Source organism: Vanrija albida (genome assembly GCF_041260175.1).
Source record: "Vanrija albida strain AlHP1 chromosome Unknown contig_2, whole genome shotgun sequence".
In the NCBI taxonomy this organism is placed as follows: Eukaryota; Fungi; Basidiomycota; class Tremellomycetes; order Trichosporonales; family Trichosporonaceae; genus Vanrija; species Vanrija albida.
This window is the reverse complement of record NW_027191421.1, coordinates 3,268,036-3,291,594: the sequence shown is the minus strand read 5'-3', so window position 1 is coordinate 3,291,594 and position 23,559 is coordinate 3,268,036. Positions and strand designations below refer to the sequence as shown.

At 67.2% G+C, this 23,559-nt stretch overlaps 10 protein-coding genes across 10 annotated transcripts; 2 read left to right on the top strand and 8 right to left on the bottom strand.

Annotated features, from left to right (window-relative positions):
* Positions 1-417: 417 nt before the first annotated feature.
* On the bottom strand, positions 418-2,133 carry Q8F55_002991 (uncharacterized protein; the record flags this gene model as incomplete). The annotated part of the gene is made up of 6 exons (XM_069351554.1): positions 418-1,121; positions 1,171-1,366; positions 1,503-1,631; positions 1,668-1,826; positions 1,861-1,900; positions 1,937-2,133. 6 exons carry the CDS (start codon positions 2,131-2,133, stop codon positions 418-420), a joined length of 1,425 nt encoding a protein of 474 aa, XP_069211940.1.
* Positions 2,134-3,839: 1,706 nt separating this feature from the next.
* Positions 3,840-5,015, bottom strand: Q8F55_002990 (uncharacterized protein; the record flags this gene model as incomplete). The annotated part of the gene is made up of 1 exon (XM_069351553.1): positions 3,840-5,015. The coding sequence occupies one exon, from the start codon at positions 5,013-5,015 to the stop codon at positions 3,840-3,842; it is 1,176 nt and encodes a 391-aa protein (XP_069211939.1).
* Positions 5,016-6,093: 1,078 nt separating this feature from the next.
* Q8F55_002989 (uncharacterized protein) lies at positions 6,094-7,520 on the bottom strand (the record flags this gene model as incomplete). Its single annotated transcript, XM_069351552.1, has 10 exons — positions 6,094-6,186; positions 6,236-6,393; positions 6,429-6,551; positions 6,591-6,790; positions 6,847-6,984; positions 7,022-7,173; positions 7,211-7,233; positions 7,281-7,290; positions 7,342-7,351; positions 7,393-7,520. 10 exons carry the CDS (start codon positions 7,518-7,520, stop codon positions 6,094-6,096), a joined length of 1,035 nt encoding a protein of 344 aa, XP_069211938.1.
* Positions 7,521-8,449: 929 nt separating this feature from the next.
* Q8F55_002988 (uncharacterized protein) lies at positions 8,450-9,569 on the top strand (the record flags this gene model as incomplete). Its single annotated transcript, XM_069351551.1, has 2 exons — positions 8,450-8,611; positions 8,652-9,569. 2 exons carry the CDS (start codon positions 8,450-8,452, stop codon positions 9,567-9,569), a joined length of 1,080 nt encoding a protein of 359 aa, XP_069211937.1.
* A 48-nt stretch (positions 9,570-9,617) lies between these two features.
* On the bottom strand, positions 9,618-10,910 carry Q8F55_002987 (uncharacterized protein; the record flags this gene model as incomplete). The annotated part of the gene is made up of 3 exons (XM_069351550.1): positions 9,618-10,519; positions 10,569-10,628; positions 10,664-10,910. The coding sequence occupies 3 exons, from the start codon at positions 10,908-10,910 to the stop codon at positions 9,618-9,620; spliced, it is 1,209 nt and encodes a 402-aa protein (XP_069211936.1).
* A 446-nt stretch (positions 10,911-11,356) lies between these two features.
* Positions 11,357-12,310, bottom strand: Q8F55_002986 (uncharacterized protein; the record flags this gene model as incomplete). Its single annotated transcript, XM_069351549.1, has 1 exon — positions 11,357-12,310. One exon carries the CDS (start codon positions 12,308-12,310, stop codon positions 11,357-11,359), a length of 954 nt encoding a protein of 317 aa, XP_069211935.1.
* Positions 12,311-14,274: 1,964 nt separating this feature from the next.
* Q8F55_002985 (uncharacterized protein) lies at positions 14,275-16,431 on the top strand (the record flags this gene model as incomplete). Its single annotated transcript, XM_069351548.1, has 1 exon — positions 14,275-16,431. The coding sequence occupies one exon, from the start codon at positions 14,275-14,277 to the stop codon at positions 16,429-16,431; it is 2,157 nt and encodes a 718-aa protein (XP_069211934.1).
* Positions 16,432-16,669: 238 nt separating this feature from the next.
* On the bottom strand, positions 16,670-18,042 carry Q8F55_002984 (uncharacterized protein; the record flags this gene model as incomplete). Its single annotated transcript, XM_069351547.1, has 3 exons — positions 16,670-17,776; positions 17,810-17,994; positions 18,027-18,042. The coding sequence occupies 3 exons, from the start codon at positions 18,040-18,042 to the stop codon at positions 16,670-16,672; spliced, it is 1,308 nt and encodes a 435-aa protein (XP_069211933.1).
* Positions 18,043-18,283: 241 nt separating this feature from the next.
* On the bottom strand, positions 18,284-20,184 carry Q8F55_002983 (uncharacterized protein; the record flags this gene model as incomplete). Its single annotated transcript, XM_069351546.1, has 5 exons — positions 18,284-19,063; positions 19,100-19,284; positions 19,441-19,535; positions 19,636-19,856; positions 19,891-20,184. The coding sequence occupies 5 exons, from the start codon at positions 20,182-20,184 to the stop codon at positions 18,284-18,286; spliced, it is 1,575 nt and encodes a 524-aa protein (XP_069211932.1).
* Positions 20,185-20,461: 277 nt separating this feature from the next.
* Q8F55_002982 (uncharacterized protein) lies at positions 20,462-23,429 on the bottom strand (the record flags this gene model as incomplete). The annotated part of the gene is made up of 5 exons (XM_069351545.1): positions 20,462-21,370; positions 21,403-21,649; positions 22,105-23,027; positions 23,143-23,336; positions 23,372-23,429. The coding sequence occupies 5 exons, from the start codon at positions 23,427-23,429 to the stop codon at positions 20,462-20,464; spliced, it is 2,331 nt and encodes a 776-aa protein (XP_069211931.1).
* Positions 23,430-23,559: the final 130 nt, after the last annotated feature.

Below are 23,559 nucleotides of genomic sequence, written 5' to 3'. Positions count from 1 at the left end.
ACAAAAGAGGTGTCGCAGCACGCCCTCACTGGGATCATTGAGGACCAAAAGCAACAAAATAAATAATTCGCCTCCTTGTTGTATCCCCGCTTGGATGTCAGGTCACAGTCGGGCTCGAACCGCCGTCCTAATCGTGACCCCGGACCTGGTGAAACAATCGTAGCTTTCAACTACCGACTGAGCCACCCGCCCCGCGCTAGTGAAGCGCGTTGGGTTACGGCTCGCTCCGCGCCTCATAAGCAATCTTCCGACACATTGCGTATGTAATCACTCGGACGGCCGGCTTTGTTTACCCCACAGCTGGGACTGCACCCATCAACTACATCACAACCATGCCTCTGTCCCACAAGGGCCCAAGGCCAAGTACATCCGACATTCACATAATGCACAGTACAAACCCAGCTCTGCTGCCACCGCCTACGCCGTCCTCCTGACGCCCTTGTCCCCGAAGCGCCACTTGGTAAACAGCACCATGACGACGAGGAAGCCGCAGAGCGAGGTCGTGATCGCAAAGCCCTTGATATACCGCGGCGCGTCGCTCGAGGGCCAGAAGAAGGAGCCGTAAATCGACGAGAGGTTGCCAAAACCATTGATCATGGCGATCGAGATGGCGCGCTTCTCGCGCCCGTCGAACATGATGACGACCCAGGACAGAAACACGGGGATGCACGTCCAGACCCCGCCGGCGCCGAAACAGATGAACGCGTACTTGACCTTGGGGTTGGACACGACCGTGCACACGACGTAGGACGCGCACGCGAGCGCGCCCGCCCCGGCGATGGTGAGCGCCTTGTGGCCCGTCCTGTCGGCGATGAAGCCCCCAGCGATCGAGAGCACGAGGGACACGGCGTAGATCGGCACCGTCATGAACTGGCTCATGCGGCCGTGGTACCCCAGCGCGGCGGTCAGCGTCGGGATAAAGTAGGAAATCGTGCCCGAGCAGTTGATGATGTTGTACGTGATGAGCATGCACCACATGATCGGGTCCTTGAACGCCTGCCCCATGGCCTTGAGGTGGCCTACGTGCTGCTCGGCGTCGGTCTCTGCGTCCTCGGAGAGCAGGCGGCGGACGGCGATGGAGCGCTCCTCATCGGTGAGCCAGGAGGTGGTTGCGGGGTAGTCTGGGGCGTAAGCACGGTGTGATGTGGGCCCACCGTCTGGAACACTCACTAGGAAGCACGAGGATGGCAAACCCGGCGACGGCGACCGTCGCGCACCCCTCAATGATGAAGAGCCACTTCCAGCCCGGCGTGCCGCCCACGCCTTCCATGCCCTCGATGATGCCGCCGGCGAGGAGGCCGCCGAACGCGCCGGCCACCAGAGTGGCAGAGTAGAAGAGTGTCATGCGGCGGGAGAGCTCGTTAGGCTGGGCTGTGAGCTGCTGACCCGTGTCCGCCACAAGCCACTGCGGAGCCAAGCTGCTCCGCGTGGCAGTCGCAGCGGAGCCTCGGCGGAATGAATCTCCGACGCCGTCCCCGCCGCCCGCCGCCGCCCCCGCTCACCTTGTACCAGCAGCTCATGAGGAGCATGACGCCGGGGTAGAAGCCGGCCTCGACGAGACCGAGCGCGACGCGGAAGACGGCCATGCCGGCGACCGAGTGGATGCCCTTGACGGCGCACGACATTGCGCCCTGCCGCGTTAGATGGCACCGGGGGAGGCTACTCACCCACGCCAGCATGAGCAGGGGGAGGTAGTAGCGCGGGTTGGTGCGCGCGAGGATCATGTTGGACGGGACTTCGAACGCGAGGTATCCGGCGTAGAAGATGGACAGGACGAGCGAGTAGTCTGCGGACTTCATGTGCAGCTCGGCCGCCATGCCGCCGACCTGGGGGGTTAGCGAGACATGATGTCGCACCCACCTTGGCATTGCCGATGTTCGTACGGTCGATGTAGTTCATCCTGCGGGGTCAGCACGCGTCGATACCCGCCACCCACAGCAGCATGAGCCACAGCATGGGCATCATGTGCAAGTCGACCTTGCGCACCAGCGCGCGCTCCTTGGCCGGGTCGATCTCGAACGGCGCGTCGCCGTCGAGGTCGTCGTTCAGCTTGTCGAGGTAGTCCTTGTGCTCGACCTCGACCTTGACGGTCTCGACGGGCGCGTCTGCAGGGAGAGCGTGGGCCTTGGTCATGGTCGTCGTCGCTGAAGATCTGGCGGGGGCCCTCGGCCCCAGAGCGGGGGGTTATGTACCCCTCCCCCAGGGGGTGGGTGCCCGCAAGTGGTGACGGCTGGCGAAAACGACGAAGACATTCCAGTTTCCGACAGCGGCGGCGCCACTCGACGGCCGGCGAGGCGTGCCTGGTCGCGTCCACTCGCCCGCCAACCCGCCGACCCGCCGACCCGCCGACCCGCCAACCCGCCGACCCGCCGGCAGCGGCGCAGCGCATACCCGATCGCCCATGACCGGTGTCAGCAGGGCTTGGCTGGCTAATCTGGGGCCGGCTGGCTGGCGGCGGCAAAGGGACAAAGGCGCTGGGAACAACGATCAGAGTGGGTCCCGTGGCGCGCGTACCCACTCGGGGGTCATGCCGCCGCCGCGCGCGGCGCTCGCCCTCCGGCGCTTCGTCGCGTCGTCTTCGCCACGCCGACTCTCCGACACGGGCCTGCTGGAGGGTGGGGGTGTAGCTGGGGGAGTAACCATCCTCGAGCCGCCACGGCTGGAGGAGACCGAGGCGAGCTCACCAAGTCCGCGAGACCGAGGCGAGCACCACGTCCGCAAGACCGAGGCGAGCACACCGTCCGCAAGACCGAGCCCTACCGTCGACCGAGGTCCGCAACCCCCAACCCACCGCTCGTACGGCTGTACGGCGATGAGACCTGCGCCGTATGGTGCCCCCAGCAGCACGGCACGGCGCTGCACGTCGCGGCGCGACAGACGTCCACACAAACCCTACAAACCCGATCGGTCAACCACATGTCGGCCGCTGATCGCGCCCTCGGATTCTGTATTCTGTGCCACCTCGGATTCTGTACGCGAGATTCCATTCCAGCGCGTCCCATAGGCCGCGGTGAGCACGCGGGCGGCTGCTCGACACGCGGGCAAAGGCACGGGTGGGCGAGATTGACTACCTGCCGGCCGCAGGTCGGAGATGTCGGCCAATTGCTGCGCCATTCCTCCCGACCGCCGCTGGCGGGCCGGAAACCGGAATCCGCGCCCGCTGATACGCACCGGACATGCCGCAGCCGCCGCCTCACTTGCGCTCTCCGCTCATGTCGTGATGCGTGAGGTAGTCGTGTATTCGTCAGCCAGTGAGGCGGGGCCACGGTCGGGACGCAGCTGGCGTGTCGCCCGTGCACCTTCGGTACCTTCTTCAGCGTATGGTGGACTCCGCGCCCCGCAAGCACAAAAAACAACATGCATAGAGTTTTGGTGGCCGCGCAGGCAGCGGACACTCATTTTCGGGTGGCCTTGGTGCGTCGTGCACACCATTACTCGCCGTCGGGGCGATACTAAACAACGTGAAGGGCAGTGTTGACAAGATAGAGTTACACAGTCAAGGGCAAGTAAATTTGAGGTGGTTTCGTAATGGATGGACCTGAATGGCGATTGGCCTGACCGAGGATGACGTTTCGCCCTCCAGCCAGGACGAGCTCGGTAAAGAATATCAGGAAGCAGGTTCGATGTTCCTGCTCATCGCGGGGGTGTCTGCGAGCAGCACAGAAGGTTGGACTGCCGCTTGGCGGGTCGAGAGACGGTGGCACGGTCCAGGTCGAAGCTCTCAGGCGGATGGGCTTCAACATCCCAGGCGGTCCAGGCCTCTGCCGGCGCCGCCGCAGTCGTCCGAATCGTCCGCTCTGCCATGGGGTGGGCGGTTGGTTGCACGCCGAATGCAGAGCCTACACCGCCGTCTCGAAGCGGTACTGCATCTCGCGGACCTCTTGCCTGTAGTCGGCGCAAGAGACAAACCGCATGCCTTGGACATAGTCGCACACGGCTTCGTCGGCCACCTGGGGCGGCGCCTTGATACATTGGCATGGGTACCCCGCCTCCTCTTCGAGCAGGTGAGCGACCTTGTCGACCACGCCGCCGCGGATGCTGTCCTCGAGCGCAGCGCCCTGCTCCGCGCTGTAAGGCAGCCACAGCCTCTGGTGGTCCCCCGCCCCGACGATTGTGATCTGCAATGTCGGCGCTGCCAGCGCATGGAGCGTGAGTGTCGCCAGCAACTCGAGCAGCCACCCGGGCGGGCCGATATCGCTGTCGGGCCGATGTGTCGCCCCGCACGAGCCCTTCTCTGCGGTGAACAACACAACAACCTCTTGCAGGCTGTTGACGACGAAGAACCGCAACAGCGTCTGGTGGTCGAGCCACGGGTGGTCGGGGTTGTACCGCACGTTGAGCGCGAAGCGCCTCACGCCCTCCTGCACGCCCAGCGCGAAAGTGTTCGGTATCTCCTCCCCACCACAGCACCGCAGGCAGCCCTCGACCGGCGTAAAGCTCACGACCTGGGTCGGCGGCGGAAGCCCAGGCGGCATGGCGAGCGCGACGATCCCGCGCTTCTTCCCGCCCGGCATAAAGCGCGCAGTGTGCACATGCTCGGCGAGGCTCGAGGCGTACTGCTTCACACTGGCGCGGAGGGGCAGGTGGAAGTCGACGACCTGCGCGCGCGACATGGCGTGCGCCGCGTTGGGATCCCGGCATATGCGCGACCACTTGGGCATGGCGAGGCCGAGCCGCGTGGCGGGGTACGAGACGACGATGTCGGTGCCGGGGTTTGTGTCGGAGACGACGAGGTGGAGGTACGCGTCGACGCGGGCGCGGAGCGCGCGGCTCGTGCCCCGGAGCGCGGTGAGACTGGCGTACGGCGCGTGGAAGAGGATCGCATCCATGAGGTGGGGGAAGGCTGCGTGGTCGAGCAAGGTGCCGGTGGACGGCGGCACCGGGCCGGGCTCCGCCGCCGAGGTAGACTCCGTTTCACACGGCCCAGCGCAGCAGTCGCCGTCGGCATCGCCATCGCGGCGCGCCTTGGATGCGCGGCCGGCGTCGCACACGCCGTCGTGCGCGCGTTTTGTCATGACGGGGTTATGGGTAGTGCGCCATCAGTCGTGGGCGGGGCCGTGGCTTAAAGTGTGTCTGTGGAGTGGAGGTAGGAGGCCAGTGGTCGTGAGAGCAGCGACGGTGCCGACCAAGCTGCAATGTCTCCCGGCCACGGCTCGGGGTGTGAAATGAGGCTGAGAGCAATGCCAAGGGGGTGGAGAGGGGGTGTCGAGTGCTGAATGAAGTGGAGTGGAGGAGAGGACAAGTGACAATGGCGCGATGCGAGGTGCCGGCCAGTGCCAGTACCAGGCCTGTCAGTCAGCAGCCGAGGCACGCGAGGTGGAGGTTGGTCCGCCCACCCCACCGACCGGTCGGTAGCCGCCGGCGGCGTCGGTGTCAGCGGGGCCAGCCCGGCGGCGTTGGTTTTCGCTTGCACCCTGCGGCTGCGGGTGGAGGCGCCGGTGGAGCTGCTCCCTCTGCTGGGAGCTGAAGCGAGCTGCGAGCCGTGAGCTGCTGCGAGAGGCGTCGAGGACGATGCAACGTCACGAGGCAGGCCAAATCTATCCAGGACGGATAACGCCCAAGTTGCTTTGCAAAACTGAAAGTGGAGGGGGTGGAGGTCAGTGGCCACAGCGTACACCGCGTACAGTCACGTGCTGGCTCCGTTGGCAAGTTATACGCCTCGCGACGCCGCGATGCATGCATGCTGAGTGCGGGGGTGATCCGGGTATGCATGGCCTCCGCATTGTGTCGCTTCAGTGCGGGCGGCCAAGGTGGGTTGGCGCTGGGGTGGAGGACGAGTGCAGCTCGGGTGCGGGCCGGGCCCGAGGTCGGCGTGGTGGAGGTGCGGGAGGTACGGCTGGCCACCCTGTCGTCATTGCCATTGCCGACACTCTTCAGCCACACGCAGCGCAGCAGATGACCAGATGCGTTTGGACTTTGGCCCGTCGGCAGAGAGCAGAGGGGTTGTATCCGAGGAGATGCCGCAGCAGTGCAAATCACGGGAGGCGGCCGCTCGCACGCCTCCACCATGAGCCCCAGCCGACTCACGGTCGGTTCCTCCTCCCCATGCAAGATGTAATGCAATGCAAGATGTCTATAGCTGTCCCTTCTAATCTACTTGGCGCCCGTGTACCGCATCACACCCTCCCAAACTGCCAGCGCCGCGGCGTTGGTGGGGAACGCGCGCAGTGCCACGGGGACAAAGCCCTGGGCCGTCAGCTCTGTGCTCTGGGCGCCCACACGACCCGCGACTAACCTTGTAAAAGTTCTGTATCCGTGCACCAGTGTTCCATCCCAGACCCCGTGATGGGTCGTAGTTTTCCCGCCAGACCTGTCGGTACGCGTCGAACACGCCGTTGTATCTCGGCGTCTTGATGTTATCCGCCATGATGCGGTTTTTAATGTTATCCATGGCTGCGGTGTGAGCGACGTCCTCTCTGTCCACTCACGCAGAGCCATGATCCAGTACATGTTGGACGCCATGCCGCCGGCAAAGAAGTTGGCGGCGCCGGGTGACAGCTCCCACGTCGTCCCCTTCCACGTCGCGAACCATCTGTTGAAGATCTCGAAGCCTGGACGTGAGCTCTATCATTTGGTGGTGGAGAGCTCACCTCCAAACATGGCCGCAAAACTAGACCGGTACATGAAGCTCGACCCCAGGCCGCGCCACATGCCCGTTATTCCCTGCGCCTGCACCGTCTGCTTGACGACGTCAATCGGGCCGGTGAACTGCCGCGGCGTGCCCTCGGGCTGCACGAGCTGGAGCTGGAGTTTGGCCTTGATCGTTTCTGTGGGGTGGGCAACGGAGGCACTGGGGACGTGAGCGTGGTTCCGGCTCCAGAACCAGGCGAGGCGTAGCCGACTCACTTTGTCCACCCGGCAAACAGGCCCGCGATACTGTGTCCCAGCAATGACAGACGCTCGTCCTCCGGCCCGTCGCCCACGGTCCCGGGGATACGCTCGGCGAACCCGTGGTCTTTCAAGAACGCGCGGTAGTTGTGCAGACTGGTGGGTGAGTACTACCCGGGAGAGCTTCACCCACCTGCCCATCAAGATCGAGTCGGTGATGCCCCACGAGATGGCGGGCACCGACGCGCCCTTGTACAGCGCGAGCGGGCCCTCCTTGCTCACAGTCTTTGTGAAGCAGTGCCAGGCGCCGTTGAACGTGCCCTTTGGCGCGCATTGCAGGCGGGTCTGGCGTGAGCTCGAGGACGAGTGATTGAGAGCTCACTTTGATCGTATCGAACGGATGGCCTGGGTGTGTCAGCTACGACTTAAGAGGTACACGCTAGCAGACATACCGACTACCAACTGCGCAGAGCGAGTGTCAGCTCGTCAATCGCAACGCGTCCCTCGACGCACTTTTGTCCAGCTGCCCGTCAGCCTAACCCAGCGCACGCCCACCCGACCTACCCGGAAAGAATACCCGCCGCGAAGCCGATGAACGGTGAGTGCCCCTTCTCTGGCTTTTCGGGGAAGACGCTCTCGCCCTCGGGGTCGAGGACGGCCTCGGGCACGATCGTGTCGGTGGCCTTGGGCATTGTGTGTGGCCGGGGAGTGTGGGGAGATGGGGGAAGAGGAAAGTGAGATGGGGAGGGGGTGAGATATGCCAGAGTGGAGGTGGGGCCTTAGTCGTCGACTCCGGTCGCCCGCAATTCTCGTCCGTAAAGTCACGACAACAACAATCATCGATTTCCTCCAATCCACTCTCTCACTCTCTCTCCGTTTGCTCGACGTGCACAGAGCAGACTGGCCGTGCACTCGTCGGCGACTGCTGGCTCTGCAGAGTGCATTCCCCGCCGCCGCCGGCCTCTGACTCGTGCCCGCGGACAGTCGCCGCCGTCAGCCGCAACACGCCGGCCGGCTTCGACTCGCGACGCCGCCGACGCCTTTGACAGCGGCCACCTTCTCTTTCTTCCTCGCCGCCTTCTCTTTCTTCTGCGCCTCGACTCTTGCTCATCACAGACGCGGACGCGCGCTGCGCTCGTCCCTCGTCAACGCCAGCACGGCCGTCGTCGAGGCCATATACGTCAGCCAGCGCCCGCCCACAGGATGCTGCAGGCGGAACTTCCTCGCTATGCTTCTTCGCCGCCCAAGTCTCTTCTCTCAGCACGCTCACGCACGCCCCGCATGGCGTCGTCTTCAATAACAGAGCCGATGCGCTCACAAGGCGAGGCCGGCGAGGTCGCCCCCCAACCTCGCCCCGCTGCGGATAGTGGACCGGATGGAGCCCCGATGCCCTCGTACCTCGCGGATGGGCATACTACACACGACTTGCACACGACCGCCCTCGCCACGCCCCGGGCTCCTCGCTTCCGATGACGGCGCCGATGGGTTGACTGGCTGACGGCGCTTCTTCACTCGGATCGGCACACGCCCTCCGCACCGGGCACCCAGCTCGAGCCGTCCTGACTGACTCTACCTCGACTCACCTCACACTATCTCACACTCACTCACTCCAGCAACCAAAATGGACATCGAGGTCCGCCTCGCCTTTCCCTCGGGTCCGACCTGGACACCGGCGTCCATCCCCAGGCCTCTCGCCGTGATCCGCGCCTTCGCGCGCGAGCACGAGGGGGTGCGCGTCGTGGCCGGCCGCGGCGAGGTGCGCGTGTACCTCGAGTGGGGCAAGGTGACTTGCAGCGTCATCTTCCACGCTGACACGGAACTAGAAGGACCCCGCCGCCGCCGACTCCGCGTTCGCCGCCTTCCTCGGCATCCTTGCCCCGCCTGCGTCCTTCGCCCTGTCGTTCCCCACTCACAACCTACGCGCGCCGCACCTCTTCCGCCCGCCAAGCCTCGCCGGCCTCCGCACCGACGCCCTGCACACCCTCCAGGTCCAGAACATTCTCGAGATGCCCTCGGCTTGGGACGTGCTCCATCGCGGCCACGTCTCGAAGGTACTCACCTCGCTGTCCGGATTCACCGACCGCGACTACGCGCACGCGGCTGCTCGTCTCCCCCCGTCCGTCACGAGGTTCTGCGTTGACCCGGGGTGCGGAGATGAATGCCACTGTTTCAGCTGGGTCTTCTGCGGCTGCCTGCTCCGACTGGGTCCCGATCCGGGCGAAGAAGGGATGAACGCCCTCAGCGCTGTTCTGGACCGCAACCACTGGCTCACGGTGCGCAGCCGCTCCGCCGCCGCCCACGCACTCACCCCCGCACGCGTGCTTCTCCACGCCGAGGCCAGCCCTGTCCCCGAGACACAGCGACGCCGCGAGGTCGTGCGCTTGACTGGACCGCGACTTGACTCCCGCAGCCGCAGCCCCAGTCGCGTGAGAAGACGCACGGCATGTGGCGCAACCCATGGCACAGCGACACCCCACCTGGCGCCCCGCCGCCCCAGCCGCACGACCATGCTCTCGCTGCCAGCCGAGGTACTCCACCTCATCCTGCGCTTCGTGTCGGCCGACCCCGGTGCCCTCAGCCCCGCTCAGTGGGCCCGCCTGTTCGGGCACGCTGCCGACCGCGAGGCCATGGCCCACCTCCGCGGGTTTACCGCCGCGCGCGAGGGCCGCCCGTTCGCCAAGCTCATGGACCGCTGGCTCGACAGCGGCGGGTTCGTGTGGGAGGTGCCCGTGCCGGGATAAAAATAACTACGCAAGGTCCATCTATGCAATGTCCGTCTATGTGCTATGCTACAGGCCGTCGAGGCCCCAGTCCCAGTAGAAGCCTAGGACGCCGGAGCGGTACTCGTACTCTGTCGCGCCGCCGCCGCGGACGCGCATCTGCTCCTGCCTGTCGGTGGCGAGGGTGCGGAGCCGGGCAAACTGGGCACCCGTGAGGGCGCCTGGCTCGTCAGCGCACGCCCTGACAATGTCGAGCACGATCTCGGCCGGGAGCCGGGCGAAGGGGACGGAAGCGGGCGTGAGGGCATGCGCGTTAAGCAGCACACGGGCGGGCGCGAGCATCTGGATGGCAGAGCGCCTTACCCGGCGCGTCAGCGCCGCGTTGCGCTCCAATGCGGCGCGGTACTGCTCGCCCATGCCGAACGGGCAGGGCGAGCACGTCGCCCGCCCACACATGAGGAAGCAGACGCGCGTGAGCGTCGTGTTGGCCCCCACGCCGCGGAGCACGGCCTCGTTGTCTGCGGGGCGGAGGATCGGGGAGAGAATGAGCGTTTCCAAGCCATGGGAGCGGGGCGAGGCGAGGTACGCCTCGACCTGGGCGCTGGCCCCGCCGAGGCGGTTGCCGCACTCGGACAGGTCGAGCGTGCGCAGGCTCGGCAAGCAGAGCTGGGAGAAGAAGGCAGGCACCGCCGACGTGGTGAGCACGGCCATGGACGAGACGGGCGACGCGTTGAGCGCGCGCATCACCTCCTCGCTGTCGGGGTAGCCTGGTGTGATGGAAAAGTCCCCATCGACGAGGAACGTCGCGCGCCCGTGGGCGCTGTACGGGGCTGTTTCGTGCGCGACGTCTCTGGTCCAGAGGCGGTGGCGCGCGGGCGTGGCGCGGGTCACGAGGGGAGAGGAGGCGGCGGCGAGCGCCGAGAGGGGGTTGGGCAGCCTCCAGTCGGCGGCGGTGGTGAGGACGAGGGCGTCTGCGCGTCAGCGAGGCGGCGGCGGGGCGGGGGTGGGGCGGGGGCTTACAAGGCGTAAAGGGGCGGGAGAAGGCCGTGAGCGGTGTCCCGATGTCGACAGTGTCCCCGTCTAGCGGAGTCAGGCAGGCAAATCGGCGCACCCACCACTCGTGTCGGCCCGCGCGGCGAGGAAGAGATTCGCCAGCGCGACGGCCGCGAGCGCAGTCACGACGCCGCCGAGCGCCCAGCGCAGCGCGTACAGCCCGCCGGCGAGGAGGAGCGCGCGCGCGGCGATGTGCTCTGGCGCGGCGCGCGCGCGCAGGCCGAGCGCCGTGAGCAGGGGGGAGAGGGAGAGGGGGAGGGGGAGGGGGAGGGAAGGAGGGTCGGTGAGTTGGGCGGTGGGCGAGGCCATGGGGAGGTCAGATGTGAGCGAGTGTGAGGTGAGCGAGGGGGTTGATAAGTGCCGAGGAGGCGAGACGACGATGCGGTGCAGACGTGGCGGCGCGCGCGCAGCGACACGCGGCCGCCATTGACACGCCGCTCGGACCTTCGGCGCGCGCGTGAGCCGGTCAGCCGGAGAGGCAGCGTGCACCGCTGGCGTGCTGATGAGAGCGCGCGTACGAGGCTGGTGGGTCGAGCGCTCGGCGAGACGGCCCGTCGCGCACTCGTATCTGCCGAACGGGTGCGGGTGCCACCGCGACACGCGCGACGTGGCCAGCCGAGCCGAGGATCAGACATCAGGCGCGGGGCACCGGGCAACGTGGCGATCAGCATCGCACGCTGCACGCAATCAATGCATGCGGCTACTTTCCCGTCCAGCGGGGTACATTCGCGGCCAGCGCGGGTGCGTGGGGCATGCTACTCTGAGCCGGTGGCTTCGGCGCCTGTGGCATCGGTCGCGTCGTCGCCGCCGGCACTCTCCCCGCCGCCGGTTGCGTCGCCGCCGCCTCCACTCTCGCCTCCGCCGCTCGCGTCGGCCGCGGCAGCCGTCGCCGCCGTCGCCGCGGTGGTGGCCGAGAAGGCCCCCGCAGCCGCCGCGTCGGCGCCGCAGCCCGTCGCTGCGCCCACGGCCGCAGACGTGCCAATCGCCGCCATGCCGCTCGCGACGCCCGTCGCGACGCCAGAGGCGAAGTCGGAGCCGGCGCTGGCGGTGTCCCCGCCGGAGTCGGCGCCTGAGCTCGAGTCATAGCTTGAGCCTGAGCTCGAGTCGGAGGCAGAGCTCGAGTCCGAACCAGATCCCGAGTCCAAGCCAGAGCTCGAGTCCGAGGCAGAGGTCGAGTCGGAGCCAGAGCTCGAGTCTGAGCCAGAGCCCGAGCCGGAGGCAGAGGTCGAGTCCGTGCCAGAGCTTAGGTCGGAGCCAGCGTCCTCGCCCGAGCCAGAGGACGAGTCGGTACTGCCGCCTCCCGCCGCGAAGACGGGCGCGGGGACAACCGACGAGTTGGAAGCGAAAGTCGAGTTCGTGACTCCCGTCGCGTTGACGACGGCCGAACAGGTCGGCACAGCGCCGCCGCTACCGCTCTCGGAGTTGGCGCCCGCCTTATGGGCCTTGCCCGGGCCGCCAGATCCGGAGTATGCGCCGCTGCCACTCGCTGCAGTGTAGTCTGGGGTGGCAGCTGAGCCGCCAGCCTTGCCTACGACCGCGGAGCTGTGCTTTGAGCCCGCGGCGTCGCTATAGGCCGCGCGAGCGATAGCACGCGCCTCATACGCCGGCGCGACCTCTCCGCGCTCGAGAATCATGCGCGGGAGGGGCAAAAGGTTGAGCGGGATGGCGGCGGTGCCGGCGAGAGCGGCGAGGAAAGTCGCGGGGCGCATGCTGGGCGGAAGGCCGATGTGCGGGATGGCTGGGCGGTAGATAGGAAGCGACACGGTCGCTGGAGCCACTTGAGGAGGCTTGGGAATGGCCACCGGTACTGGAGGTAGCCGCGGTGGAGCGGGGGCCGGGGTGAATGGGAGGGACGACAGACCACGGGTTGCCGCAATGCCGAGCCCGAGCGTTTCAGCGCTCGAGCGTACGAGGGCGGGGTGGGGGAGCTGGGGGAGCAATGGCGAGCGTGGTGCCGTGGGACGAAGGAGGCGGGGTTTCGGGCACGGGGTGGCGCGGGGGAGGGGGAGGAGGGACGCAGCGACGGTCGGCAGCCAGCTGCCGCGCACTGCTGTTGAGGCGAGGAGGGAAGCGCTGGATCTGAGGACGCCGAGGTTGGGGGACGAGCACGGGGGAGTGAGGCCCATTTAATAGGAACGAGAGTGAGGCTGTGAGGTGGGGCCGTCGCTCTGCGCGGTGAGTGTGAGTGAGTCAGTTGCTGTGTGAGTTGTTGGTGGTGTGGGCGACGAGCAGCTCGCCACCGCCGATTATCAACGGCGACGAGGCGACGGGGGCGACTCGACGGCGCCCACCATCCGCATTCGAAAATTCTGGTGGCCAGTTGCCAAATCTATTTGCACAGAGGACGGCGAGGTGAGATGAGGTGGTGTAGGTGGGTGGTCAGCTGGCGACGACGACGACGACGAAGCATGTGGAGCTGGGGGCGCGAGCGCGGGCGGGCAACTGTGCGATGTGGGGGGTTCGGGGGCCCGCTGCGGTGCGCACGTTGCGCAGCGAGGAGCTGGTCTGGGCTGCTCTGGGCCTCGTCAGTTGCATTGGTGAGTGCGATGGTTGTGCACGACGTCGAGGTGAATGCAAAGTGTTGCTTGGTGATGATGAGGTCGAGAGGGAGGAACATGACGCGCCTCGTGTCGATCTCGACGCCTTGACCATTCTCTCCACCACCTTGACTTCGTCACTTTCCCACTTTGCTTTCACCCGCTCCACACGCACACATAAGCTTCTGACGACGAGCCAGGCCAGCCCATGCACCCACACGACAGGCACGCCAGAGCAAGCACAGGCAGTCACCACAACACACGCTGTCAAGGATGTGAGCGCACGCCAGCGTGCCCGGCGCCCAGTGCCGAGAGGGTATGCTGCCGGAGGTCGCCGCGGCCAAGCGCCGGCCGGCCTCCGTCTTGAGCGCCTTGCGACGCCCAACCCATCCGGTGCGTCGTGCGCGTCGTGCGCGTAACGTGAACCAGCAAGAGTATAAACAAGTAAAACCAGCCGCGAGGTCGCGTTGCTAACGACCTGATCACAAGCTCTCTGCTCACCGTGCCTGACTCTCACCCACCCCTCCCCCACCCCCTTTTGGCTCAAGGTCACGGCGCCACACTCTCCCCTTCACCTTGACTGACCCAAACTGGTGACTGCCGGTCGTCAAGATCCAGACGATGACGAGAGTGACGAGACGAGGGGCGACAAGGGCACCTGCTCTGGGTTGAGGGCCCTCGGTCAAAGTCCCTCCTGGGTCGTCTCGAAACATTTTCCCCCCGAGTCGTACGCGTGCGACTCCGACGCGTTTCACTCGACCCCTGGTAATCGACCCCGACCCTTTCACCCCGCCCTGCCACTTTGTCCTGTCGGACGCGTCACTCTTCCATCTCGGCGCACACTGCCAAGAGTGAGTGGGTGGGCAGCGCGATCCTACTCCAGGTGTTGCGGCACTTTAGCTCTGGGGTCTAGAACCGACGTTTCCAGGCCTTCGGTCGAGACAGTTTGAGCTGCGTTTCGGCCCCAGGCAGCAACGGGTGACCTCCCTGGGGTCGGCCGTAAAGAGGAGGAGGTGCGTATGTACCTGTACCCCTCGCCGTCTCGTGTTTGCTCACGTCACAGAGAACAGGTAGCGGCTTTAAAAGAATGCACAACACCGTGTCGCCTTTTCCCCATCCTTCAAGTCTCTCTCACCATGGTCGCTGGCTCGACCTTGTTCTTCTTCCTGTCGGCCCTCGCGTTCGGAGGCCGCCACGCGCGCGCCGAAGAGGACGGCCTGTTCCATGTCAACCTCGGCTTCACCGCGCAGGGCCGCATGGACCCCATTGTCAACCCCGGGTCGTTTGCGGGTCACGCCCACACCATCTTTGGCTCGAGCAACTTCCGCAACGTGCTCAACACGCCCGCCGAGCAGCTCAAGGCCGGGTGCTCTGCGACCGACGTCACGGTCGACATGTCCAACTACTGGATCCCGACCCTGTACTTTATCAACAGCGAGGGCAAGTACGAGATTGTCCAGGCGCGCGGTGGCCGCGCGTACTACATCATCCGCGGAGACAAGAACGTCCCCTTCCCCGACGGTTTCCGCATGATTGCCGGCGACGCCATGAACCGTGCTGTGACCGACGTGAAGAAGGCCGGCATCGGTTACCACTGCCGCGAGCACCTCAAGAAGGAACCCGGCACTCCCACCGACGAGAAGTTCAGCACGTACCTCCCCAACGGCACTCTCACGGATATCGGCTGCGAGGACATGGTGACGCGCGTCACGTTCCCGTCGTGCGGCTGGGCCAACCAGTCGCTTGACTCGTGGGACCACTCGTCTCACATGACGTTCCCGCTCAACGGCCCCACGGGCGACGGTCTCATGTACTACGACCCCTTCGCGGGCTCGAGCTGCCCTTCGACCCACCCGATCAAGTACCCGACCATCAACCTGGAGGTGTACTGGCAGCTCACAAAGAAGCAGCAGTCGCAGTGGCGTGGTGGCAAGGACGCGATCAACTTCATCTGGGCCAACGGCGACACGCACGGCACGTCGCTGCACGCCGACTTTGTGTTTGGCTGGCCGCAGGACCTGTTTGCCAAGATGTCCAAGGGGTGCTCGGACCAAAACTGCGCTGCCAACGAATTCAAGGACGGCAAGTACACGCAGAACTGCCGCTTCGAGGGTATGCTTCCCGACGAGGACTTGGGTTACCTCAAGCCCCTCGACCAGCTCCCAGGCTGCAACCCCCGCTGGGACCTCAAGGACGGCGAGGACAAGCCGAGGGACTGCCCGTGGTTCACGCACGAGCCGGGATGGACGCCGGCCAACGCCGTCGTCAAGATTTCGGGCCAGCAGAAGCCCACCGTGCTTGACCTTCCCGGCGTCACTAACCTTACCCGCGAGTCGCTCCTCGAGTACACTCAGGACAAGGACCTCTACACCTTCCAGCCCATCACCGATGTGAGGCACGAGTTTGACGACGGCCCGTGGTACAACCGCTGGTGGAACGGCACCCAGGCCGACATTGACGCCAACCGCGTGCTGGACACTGCGGTCAACAAGCAGCCCAAGGTCATCGACATGGAGGATGACTCGGCCTTCAACGACATCCTCCCGTCGACTGCGCCCGTCGGCCAGGACAAGTGGGCCACCACCCAGGAGGTTGGCACCTGGACCAAGTGGCAGTACATGGAGACGCCGCCTGCCGGAGGTGTTGCCGCCAAGCCGGTCAAGCCTACCGACGCCAGCTCGTCGGGCGCCGGGCTGCCGACCAACAACCTCCTGGTCGAGCACTCGTCGTCGGTGACTGCCACTGCCACGCCTACTACGTCTGTCGACGCCGCCTCGTCGACCTCGGGTGCTTCTACTGGACAGCCCACGACCGCGCCTTCGGTCGTCGGCACGCCCGAGGCCGTCGGCGGCTCGTCGTCTGCTTCTGGCTCGGGCGCCGCTGCCGGCGACACCGGCTCGTCTTCCGCTACCGGCTCGGTCGAGTACTCTGGTACTCCCGCGGCGGCTGGATCGTCTTCGTCGTCGGCCACCGGCTCGGTCGAGAACTCGGGCACTCCGGCCACTGGCTCGCCGTCGTCGTCGGGCTCTGGCACGGCCGTGGCCACCGACGCCCCCTCGTCGTCGGGCTCGGGCACTGCCGTCGGCACTGACGCCCCCTCGTCGTCGGGCTCTGGCACCGCCGTCGTCTCTGGCACCACCTCGTCGGGCTCTGGCACGGCTGTCGTCTCTGGCACGGCCTCGGCCGGCTCGGGCACACCCACCGCCGCCGGCACGCCCTCTGTCGTGCCGACCAAGGCCGTGCCCGGCAGGTGCCGCCCCAAGAGGCAGCTCCGCCGCAGCCGCCACCCGTAGATGTAGATCAATCTCATCATTCTATCTGCGTGCAGGCACGCAGCGCCGTTCTTTACCACCACCATTCGTTCACGTTCTTCCGTACCGCAGCTTGTAGCTCTTTCGGGACGAGTACCATTTCTTGCGAGGTGTGGCGTGGTGCGTGGGGATGGCGTTGAGAGGTGTTGCCGAGACGCGGCAGTGAGTACGCAGAGTCAGGGGTAGTGTCGCCCACGCCGCCGCCAGCAATCCATGCATCTCACACGCCCACGGCACCGGCGCCGGCACCAGCACCAGCACCAGTATTCCAGTCGTCGCCCCAGTCGCCCGCGGGCGGCTCGACAAACTGGTCGATAACCGCGCCGAGCTGCGCCTCGAGCGGGAGGTCGTCCCAGCTGTCGCCCGCGCCACCAGCATAGTCCTCCAGCAGGGCGACGTACGGATCGTACGCGGGCGCGCCGACGCCCGCGAACCCGCCGGCGACTGACGCCAAGTCAGCGGCGCGCAGCCCGATCGCAATGGCGCGGCGGTCGCGCGGCCCGAGGTCGACGGCGCGCGCGAGCGCGTTGGCCGCGGGCACGCCGCGGTCCCACCGCATCCCCCCGGCGGCGAGGTACTCGTGCTTTGCGCGCGAGCTCCCGTAGCCCGCGAGCGCGCCGCCCCGCCCCTCTGCCGCGTGGAGGAGGCGCCTGAGCTGGGCGTCGCTCAACGCGTCCGGCGGCGGGACGAGCCCCGCGATCTCGGTCACGAGCTCGCGCGGCAGGTCGAGCAGCGACGTGGGGCCGGCCTTCGCTTTCCCCTTGCCGTCGTGCGCCGGCCCGGCGTGGAGGAGGACACGGGCCGCGACGAGGGTCGCTAGCGCGGCGGGCCGGACCACCCGCAGCGAGAGGTACGCGTTGCGCGCGAGCACGCGCTCGAGGCGCGTCATGCCTACGAGGTGGCTGGGCCCGGCCATCTCGTTCTCGATCTTCCTCTCGAACCAATCCGTCGCGCAGGTGCACTTGGGCCGGGAGCCCCCACTGACGTCGACGTCGCCCAGCAGCCCGCCGTGCGCGCACACGGTCCGGATGGAAGTGTTGCCCCCCTCGATGGCGGCGGCGAGGCGCGGCATGTCGAGCGCGCCGATGTTGAGGATGAGGTGCTCGAGCGCGCAGCGTGGGGACGCGACGAAGGTGAAGAGCGCGTCGAGCACGTACTGCGGGAGGTGGAGGTCGAGCTCTAGCAGCAGCAGGCCGGGCGGCGGGGCAAAGTGCTCGCTGGTGAAGAGGTACGCGAGGACGGCGTGCACGCCGCTGCAGGCCTGGAAGCGGAGCCCGGCGAGCGGGGTTTGCGAGAGAGCGCGGGCGAGCGCGTCGAGGTCGTCCGCCTGGCGTCAGTGGAGGCTTGCGGGGGGACATACGGTCTTCCAGTCGCCAGAGAGCGTGATGAACGGCTGGGCGAGGGGCGAGGCGGCGTCCGTGTCCTCTACGAAGATGGAGGGGAGGGGCGTGAGCAGGGGCGTGAGCGGCGCGAGGCCGGCGTAGTCGCCTCCCCACTGCACCTCTGGCGCCTGGGGCACGACGCCGAGGAAGAGCGTCTTGGTGGCTACCGTCAGCGGCGTACGCGCGGGGACTCACTCTCAGCCTCGTCCATGGTTGGTGTGGTTGAGCGAGGAGAGACGCTGTGCGAGATGTGACGTCGAGCGGGGCGGGGCGTCGGAACCAAATACCCGAGCGGCACGTGGCGAGGTCTTGAGCGGGCAGGAGGTGTTCTCTTGCGCATGCTGCGCTATGCATGCACCAGAACGCCGCAGCGAACAGCATGCAACAGACAGCCCCACGACCGCAACATGGCATACAATCAGACGGTACAACTGAACAACGAACGAAACAACCTACAACCCGCCGTTGACGCACCACTCGTTCATCACCCGCGCCCGCCCCAAGCCGGCGTCGGCGTGCTGCGCAAACGCAGCGAGCGTGCGCCGCAGCGTATCTCGACACGCAGCCTGCCTCGTCACACTGCGCACCTGCCTGCAGTCGAGCACGTCGTCCTGCGCGGCGAACCCCAGGACCATCTCGAGCACCTCGTACGGGACCTCGAGGAGCGGGCACGCCCGGGCCGGGTCGTCCCGTTCTGCGTGGAGGAGCGCGGCCGACGCGGCGTGCACTCTGGCCGCCGACGCGTGCCTTCTCTTCCGCAGACCGCCGCCCGCCCCATCGTGGCACTTGCACGCCGAGAGGTCGTCCCATGCGTCGGCTGAGCGGAGCGCACACACGCCCACACACACCCCGTCGACGCCGTGCCCCTCCGGCAGCGCCGCGAGCAGCTGCGCGCGGAACTCGGCCGCGACGCGCTTCTGGCTCGCGAGCATGTTAGGCACTGTGGGCCGGAGGACGACGTGGGCGAGCGCGCGCGCGCGCGACGACCCCAGCAGCGCGGCGAGCGGCGCGATCGGGATCCCCGCGTCCTTGGGGGCCAGGAGGGCGGGGTACGGGAAGTCGACGTAGGCCGCGCTCGGGGCCGCGAGGGTGCGGAACTCGAGGGTCTGGAGGTGGGCGAGGTGGATGTGGGGGAGGAGGGCTGCGAGGGCGGCCGGCGAGGCGGAGGTGATGGCCAGCGCTGAGGCGCGGGTGGTGTTCAGCGCCGCGGCGACGGTGGCGAGGTCGTCAGGCTGCGGGGTTAGTCGTGTTCCGAGGTGACGACGCACAGTGGCCCACGAGAGGGTGAAGGCCGGGAACAGCGCCGCGCCGTGGCCTGCGACGCGCGCCGGCTTCTGCTCGGCGGCGAGCGCGTCCGGGAGGGCCCGCACCGCGCCGAGCGGGTCGGTGGCAAGCGCGCCGTCGTGCCACTCGAGGCCGGGGAGCGCGGGCACGAGCGCGAGTGTGATGGATTCTGCAGTCAGCGCTGCCCTGCCTCCTCGCCATACTCACCTGTCTCGGCCATTGTCGGTGAGTGAGCAACATCAGAATGCGAGGTCGCCCTCGTGACTGAAGTGACCTCGTCGCGCGGACAAAAATTCCAGATAACCACCTCGATGCATTCCGGCACCGGTCGAGCCGGATTTCCGAATCATAACAAAGGTCACGGGGACGGGGATGAGCGGCGTGACGTCATGCCACGCGAAGCAATGATCGACAGCGACACTTTTGTTGCATGCTGCCATGAACGACGCGCTCTACTCTAAGCTGAGGGCACGGCCCGACGACGAGCGTGCGCAGCGTCGCGCGCCCCGAGCAGAGATACCTGAGGAGCTTGCACGCAAAGGTGAACGCGCCGTCTTCCTCGTCCGGCAGAATGAGCGCGAGCTCGTCGGTCCGGATCTGCGCGTCCAAGTACTGGAGGGTGGGGATGGCCAGCGCGTCGAGCAAGTCGAAGAGGGTCTCGGCGGCGTCAAAGTCGGCGAGGACCATGCCGGCGATGAGCGAGGCGTTGAGGGCAGCGTAGACCTGGCGCCGGTCGTCTGGCTGCCATCAGCGTGGGCGGGTGGGTACGGCTCACCTTGTCCCACTCGATAGTGACGAAGGGGTGCGCGAGCCCCCCGAGCCCGCGCACCCTCTCTGGGCGGTGGACGACCACCGAGATGTCCTCGTTGTGCTCTGGGAGTGAGAGGACCGGCGCGAGCGGGTTGTCCTCGGTCGCCGGGTCGAAGAAGACGCGCGAGAGCGAGGAGCTCGTGCCGGGCGAGGAAGGTGGAGGCGGGGTCGGCGGCTCCGGTGCCGGTGCCGGTGCTGGTGGTGGCGACCACTCGAGCCCGCCGATGACGGTCGAGAGGACGAGGGTGAGGTAGGGCATGGTTGGGCGGGTGGTGCGAGTGGGAGGAGGATGAGGAGAGAGTGAGGAAGAGAGAGAATGAGGAAGAGGGAGAATGATGCGGCAGTGGCCAAGGGCGCAGAGTTGGTTGTTGTTGTCGCACACAATGCGCACAGTGCGGCTTGGTCGCACCACAACACTCGACATTGACCCAAACACTGACACTGACGCAGCTCGCTGCACTCACCGGTCACTCACACATGGTACATGGCATCACATGGTACATACAACAGAGGGCCACCCGCCCAGCCGCAGCCGCCTACTCACACCCCGCGCCCCACCACATGCCGCCACGCACCAGCCACTCTGCGCGCACTCTCTCCTCCGGGCCCTCAGCGAGCGCGGCGGCCACCCCCGCCGTAGCGCGCGCATTCAGCACGTACCGGCAGATGCGGCGCACCTGCTCTGGCGAGAGGAGTGCCGGCTCGTCAGCCACGAGCGCGAGGACGCGGCACAGCACCTCCGGAGGCAGCGAGAGGACGCGGAACGGGGACGCGCGCACGCCCGCGTCAATCTGGTACCACCACAGCGCGTCGAGCAGCGCCGGCACCATGACGTGCATGAGGATGTGGCTCGCGACCCGTTCGGGCAGGCACATGAGCGGGGTCATTCCCGGCAGTGGTGGGGGTGCGTCGGGCGCCGCGCGCGCGGTGAGCACGACGCGCGCCGCGAGGAGGACCTGCAGCGCGGCGCGGTGGACGCGTGCCGTGCGCCGCTCGTTGCGGCGCAGCAGCCCCTCGAGGCGGTCGTAGTCCTCGGCCACTTCGCCGACCGGGCTCTCGGCGGCCAGGAGGGCGAGGCAGGTACACCGCGCTGCTGTGGCCAGACACCCGCGCAGGCAGATGACGCGGAGCGCGCCATTGCGCGCGTCGACGGCCGGCGTGAGCGCGTGCAGCAGGTCGCTGACGGGGAAGTGGGGGCGGGGGCAGAAGGCGAGCGTGTGCAGCGCCGCCGAGCGCGGCGTGGAGAGGAACCGCGCGAGCGAGGTATACAGCGCCTCGAGGCCACCGCCGTCGTCGCCGACGTCCTGGATGTCGAGCGCCATGAGCGGCGTATCGAGGTGGTCGACGAGCTGCGCCACCGACGCGGGCGTGTCCGCCTGCCGCACAGTCAGGCCCGTGATCCGCGCCGCCTTGATGGCCGCGACGAGGTTGTGGAACTCTACTGGCTGGGGTGAGCCCGCCCTGGCCGACGACTCACATCATACCACGTCACAGTGAAGCACGGCACGCGCTGGCCCTCGTGGCCGAGCACGCCGCCGACGTCGACCTCGCGCAGCGCGTGCCGGTACACCTGGGCGAAGGCGATGAGCGGGGCCAGCAGGTTCTCGTTCTCGTCGTCGTCGTCGTCCCACCCCAGTCCAGGGCGGGCTGTGGCGAACGAGAGCTGGAGGTATCCCGCCGGGTGGTCGTCGTGCGGGGTCGAGTGTGTTGACGGGGGAGGCAGGCTGCGAGGAGAGCGCGGGGAGCGCGGGCTCGCGCTCGAGCCGGCCGTCGCGCGCACCGACGTCGTTGTTAGCGGTGACGCTGACGCCGAGAGGCCGCGCACACCTCCTCGAGCTCGCCGCATCGCCAAAGTTGAGGAGTGCTGGGCGATGGATCGCACGATTTGGGGACAGGGGACAGCAGCGGGGCTGGGGCCACTGGGGCTGGAGTGGCGTGGGGCAAGGCTCGTGCGTGGTGAGCTGCCAGTAGCCGGTGAGCGAGGCCGAGCTTGTTGTGACGTATGTTGTGAGCGGTGTGCTGCGCGGCGGTGAGTGAGTGAGCTTGGCGCCACCTTGTCACGGCGACCTCGCGCCGCTAGCTAGCACCGAGGCGGTCGTGAGCGAGCGTGACAATCCATCCACGAGCTACGAGTACAAGCGGCGAGTGTGCCGGGTGCGAAGCCGTCTCAGTCAGTCACTGTCCTGGCGTGCTCACGGTGGCGGTGGGTGGCTCTGGCGGGCCGTCCCACAAGAAGCCACCAGCGGACAGCCACGCATCTCGCACTCTCCCCTCCACGCCGTCGCTCCCCTCTTCCGCCTCGCCCACGACCTCGGCCACGCGCCGCAACGCGCCGCGGTCCTCGGCGTATTTCATCAGCCGGTTCACCTGGCCCGAGCTCAGCGCCACGGGGTCGCCCGACGCAAAGCGCACAATGTGGCACAGGACTTCGCGGGGGAGGTCGAGGAGATGTTTGGTTCCCCGCGGGGCTGCACCGTCGCCATCGGCTTGGTTTTCCTCCTCCCTCACGGCCGAAACCAGCACCCTCGCGACGCCGAGCGCTCGCAGGGCCGCGCTCCGCGCTCGCCGCCCGTACTCGGCGTTCCTCTCCAGGCCGGCCCAGAGCTCGTCGTGCGCGTGCCACCTCCCCGGGTCGGGCCGGGGGCCAAAGTAGCGCTGTGCGGCGCAGGTACACGCCGGCGGGAACGGGTGCTTTGGCTTGCCGCACTGGTTGCGGCAGATGGCCCGGAGCGAAGTGTTGGCCGCGAGCAGGGCCTTGATGCCCGGCGCGCCAGACGACTTGACCCACCCGGCGGCCCACGCGTCCTGCTTGCACACGTCGGGATCCTTGCCGACGCCGGCGTCGAGCACGTACATGTACTCCATGCTGGTGAGCAGGAGGTACTCGAGCCCGGCGGAGCGCGGGGACGAGAGGTAGGTCAGGAGCGCGGGGACGGCCTTGGGCGGGAGGTGGAGCTCGAGCTCGAGGAGGCGGAGCGTGTTGGGCTGGAGGAGGGAGAGGAAGCGCGGGAGGACGACGTGCGGCTGGTCGCAGTACTGGATCTTGAGCGAGGTGAGGGGGGCGAGGGGGATGGCCGCGAGGAGGGCTTCGAGGTCGGCGAGCTGGGCGCGAGGGAGCGAGCGTCAGCGAGCGAGCGGGGTGGGGAGGGGCAGGCGGAGTCTCACTCCCAGCTAGTCCCAGCCCGGGAAAACAAGGCGCGACGCCGCGCCAACTCACTGTATGCCACTGCCCGATAAGCTTAACCGGCGCCAGCGCGGGCGCCCAGTCCGGCGTGACGGTCGCCGGGGGGTCGGGGTGGAGCGTCCAATGCTCCAGCAGGGGTGCGAGGGACTGCTTGCCCTGCGCGTCGGCGCCGCCGAGCCACTCGAGCCTCGGGGCGCGGGGCACGACGGATATGAAGAGGCCGTGGGCTGCTGTCAACAACGGTCACGAGGCCTGCACCCACGCTGCTTGTCCAGCTCAGCCTGGACCGCCTTGCGGCGCGCAATCTCGTCGGGCCTCATGGTGATGTGTGGGATGAGAGCTCGCGGATGTTGAACGTGGTCATGTGGGTGTGGGGAGGGGGGTGGATGGCGGAGTGGGTGGTTGCGAGGTTGGAAAGCTCGAGTAATCACCAAGATATCGGGTGACGGT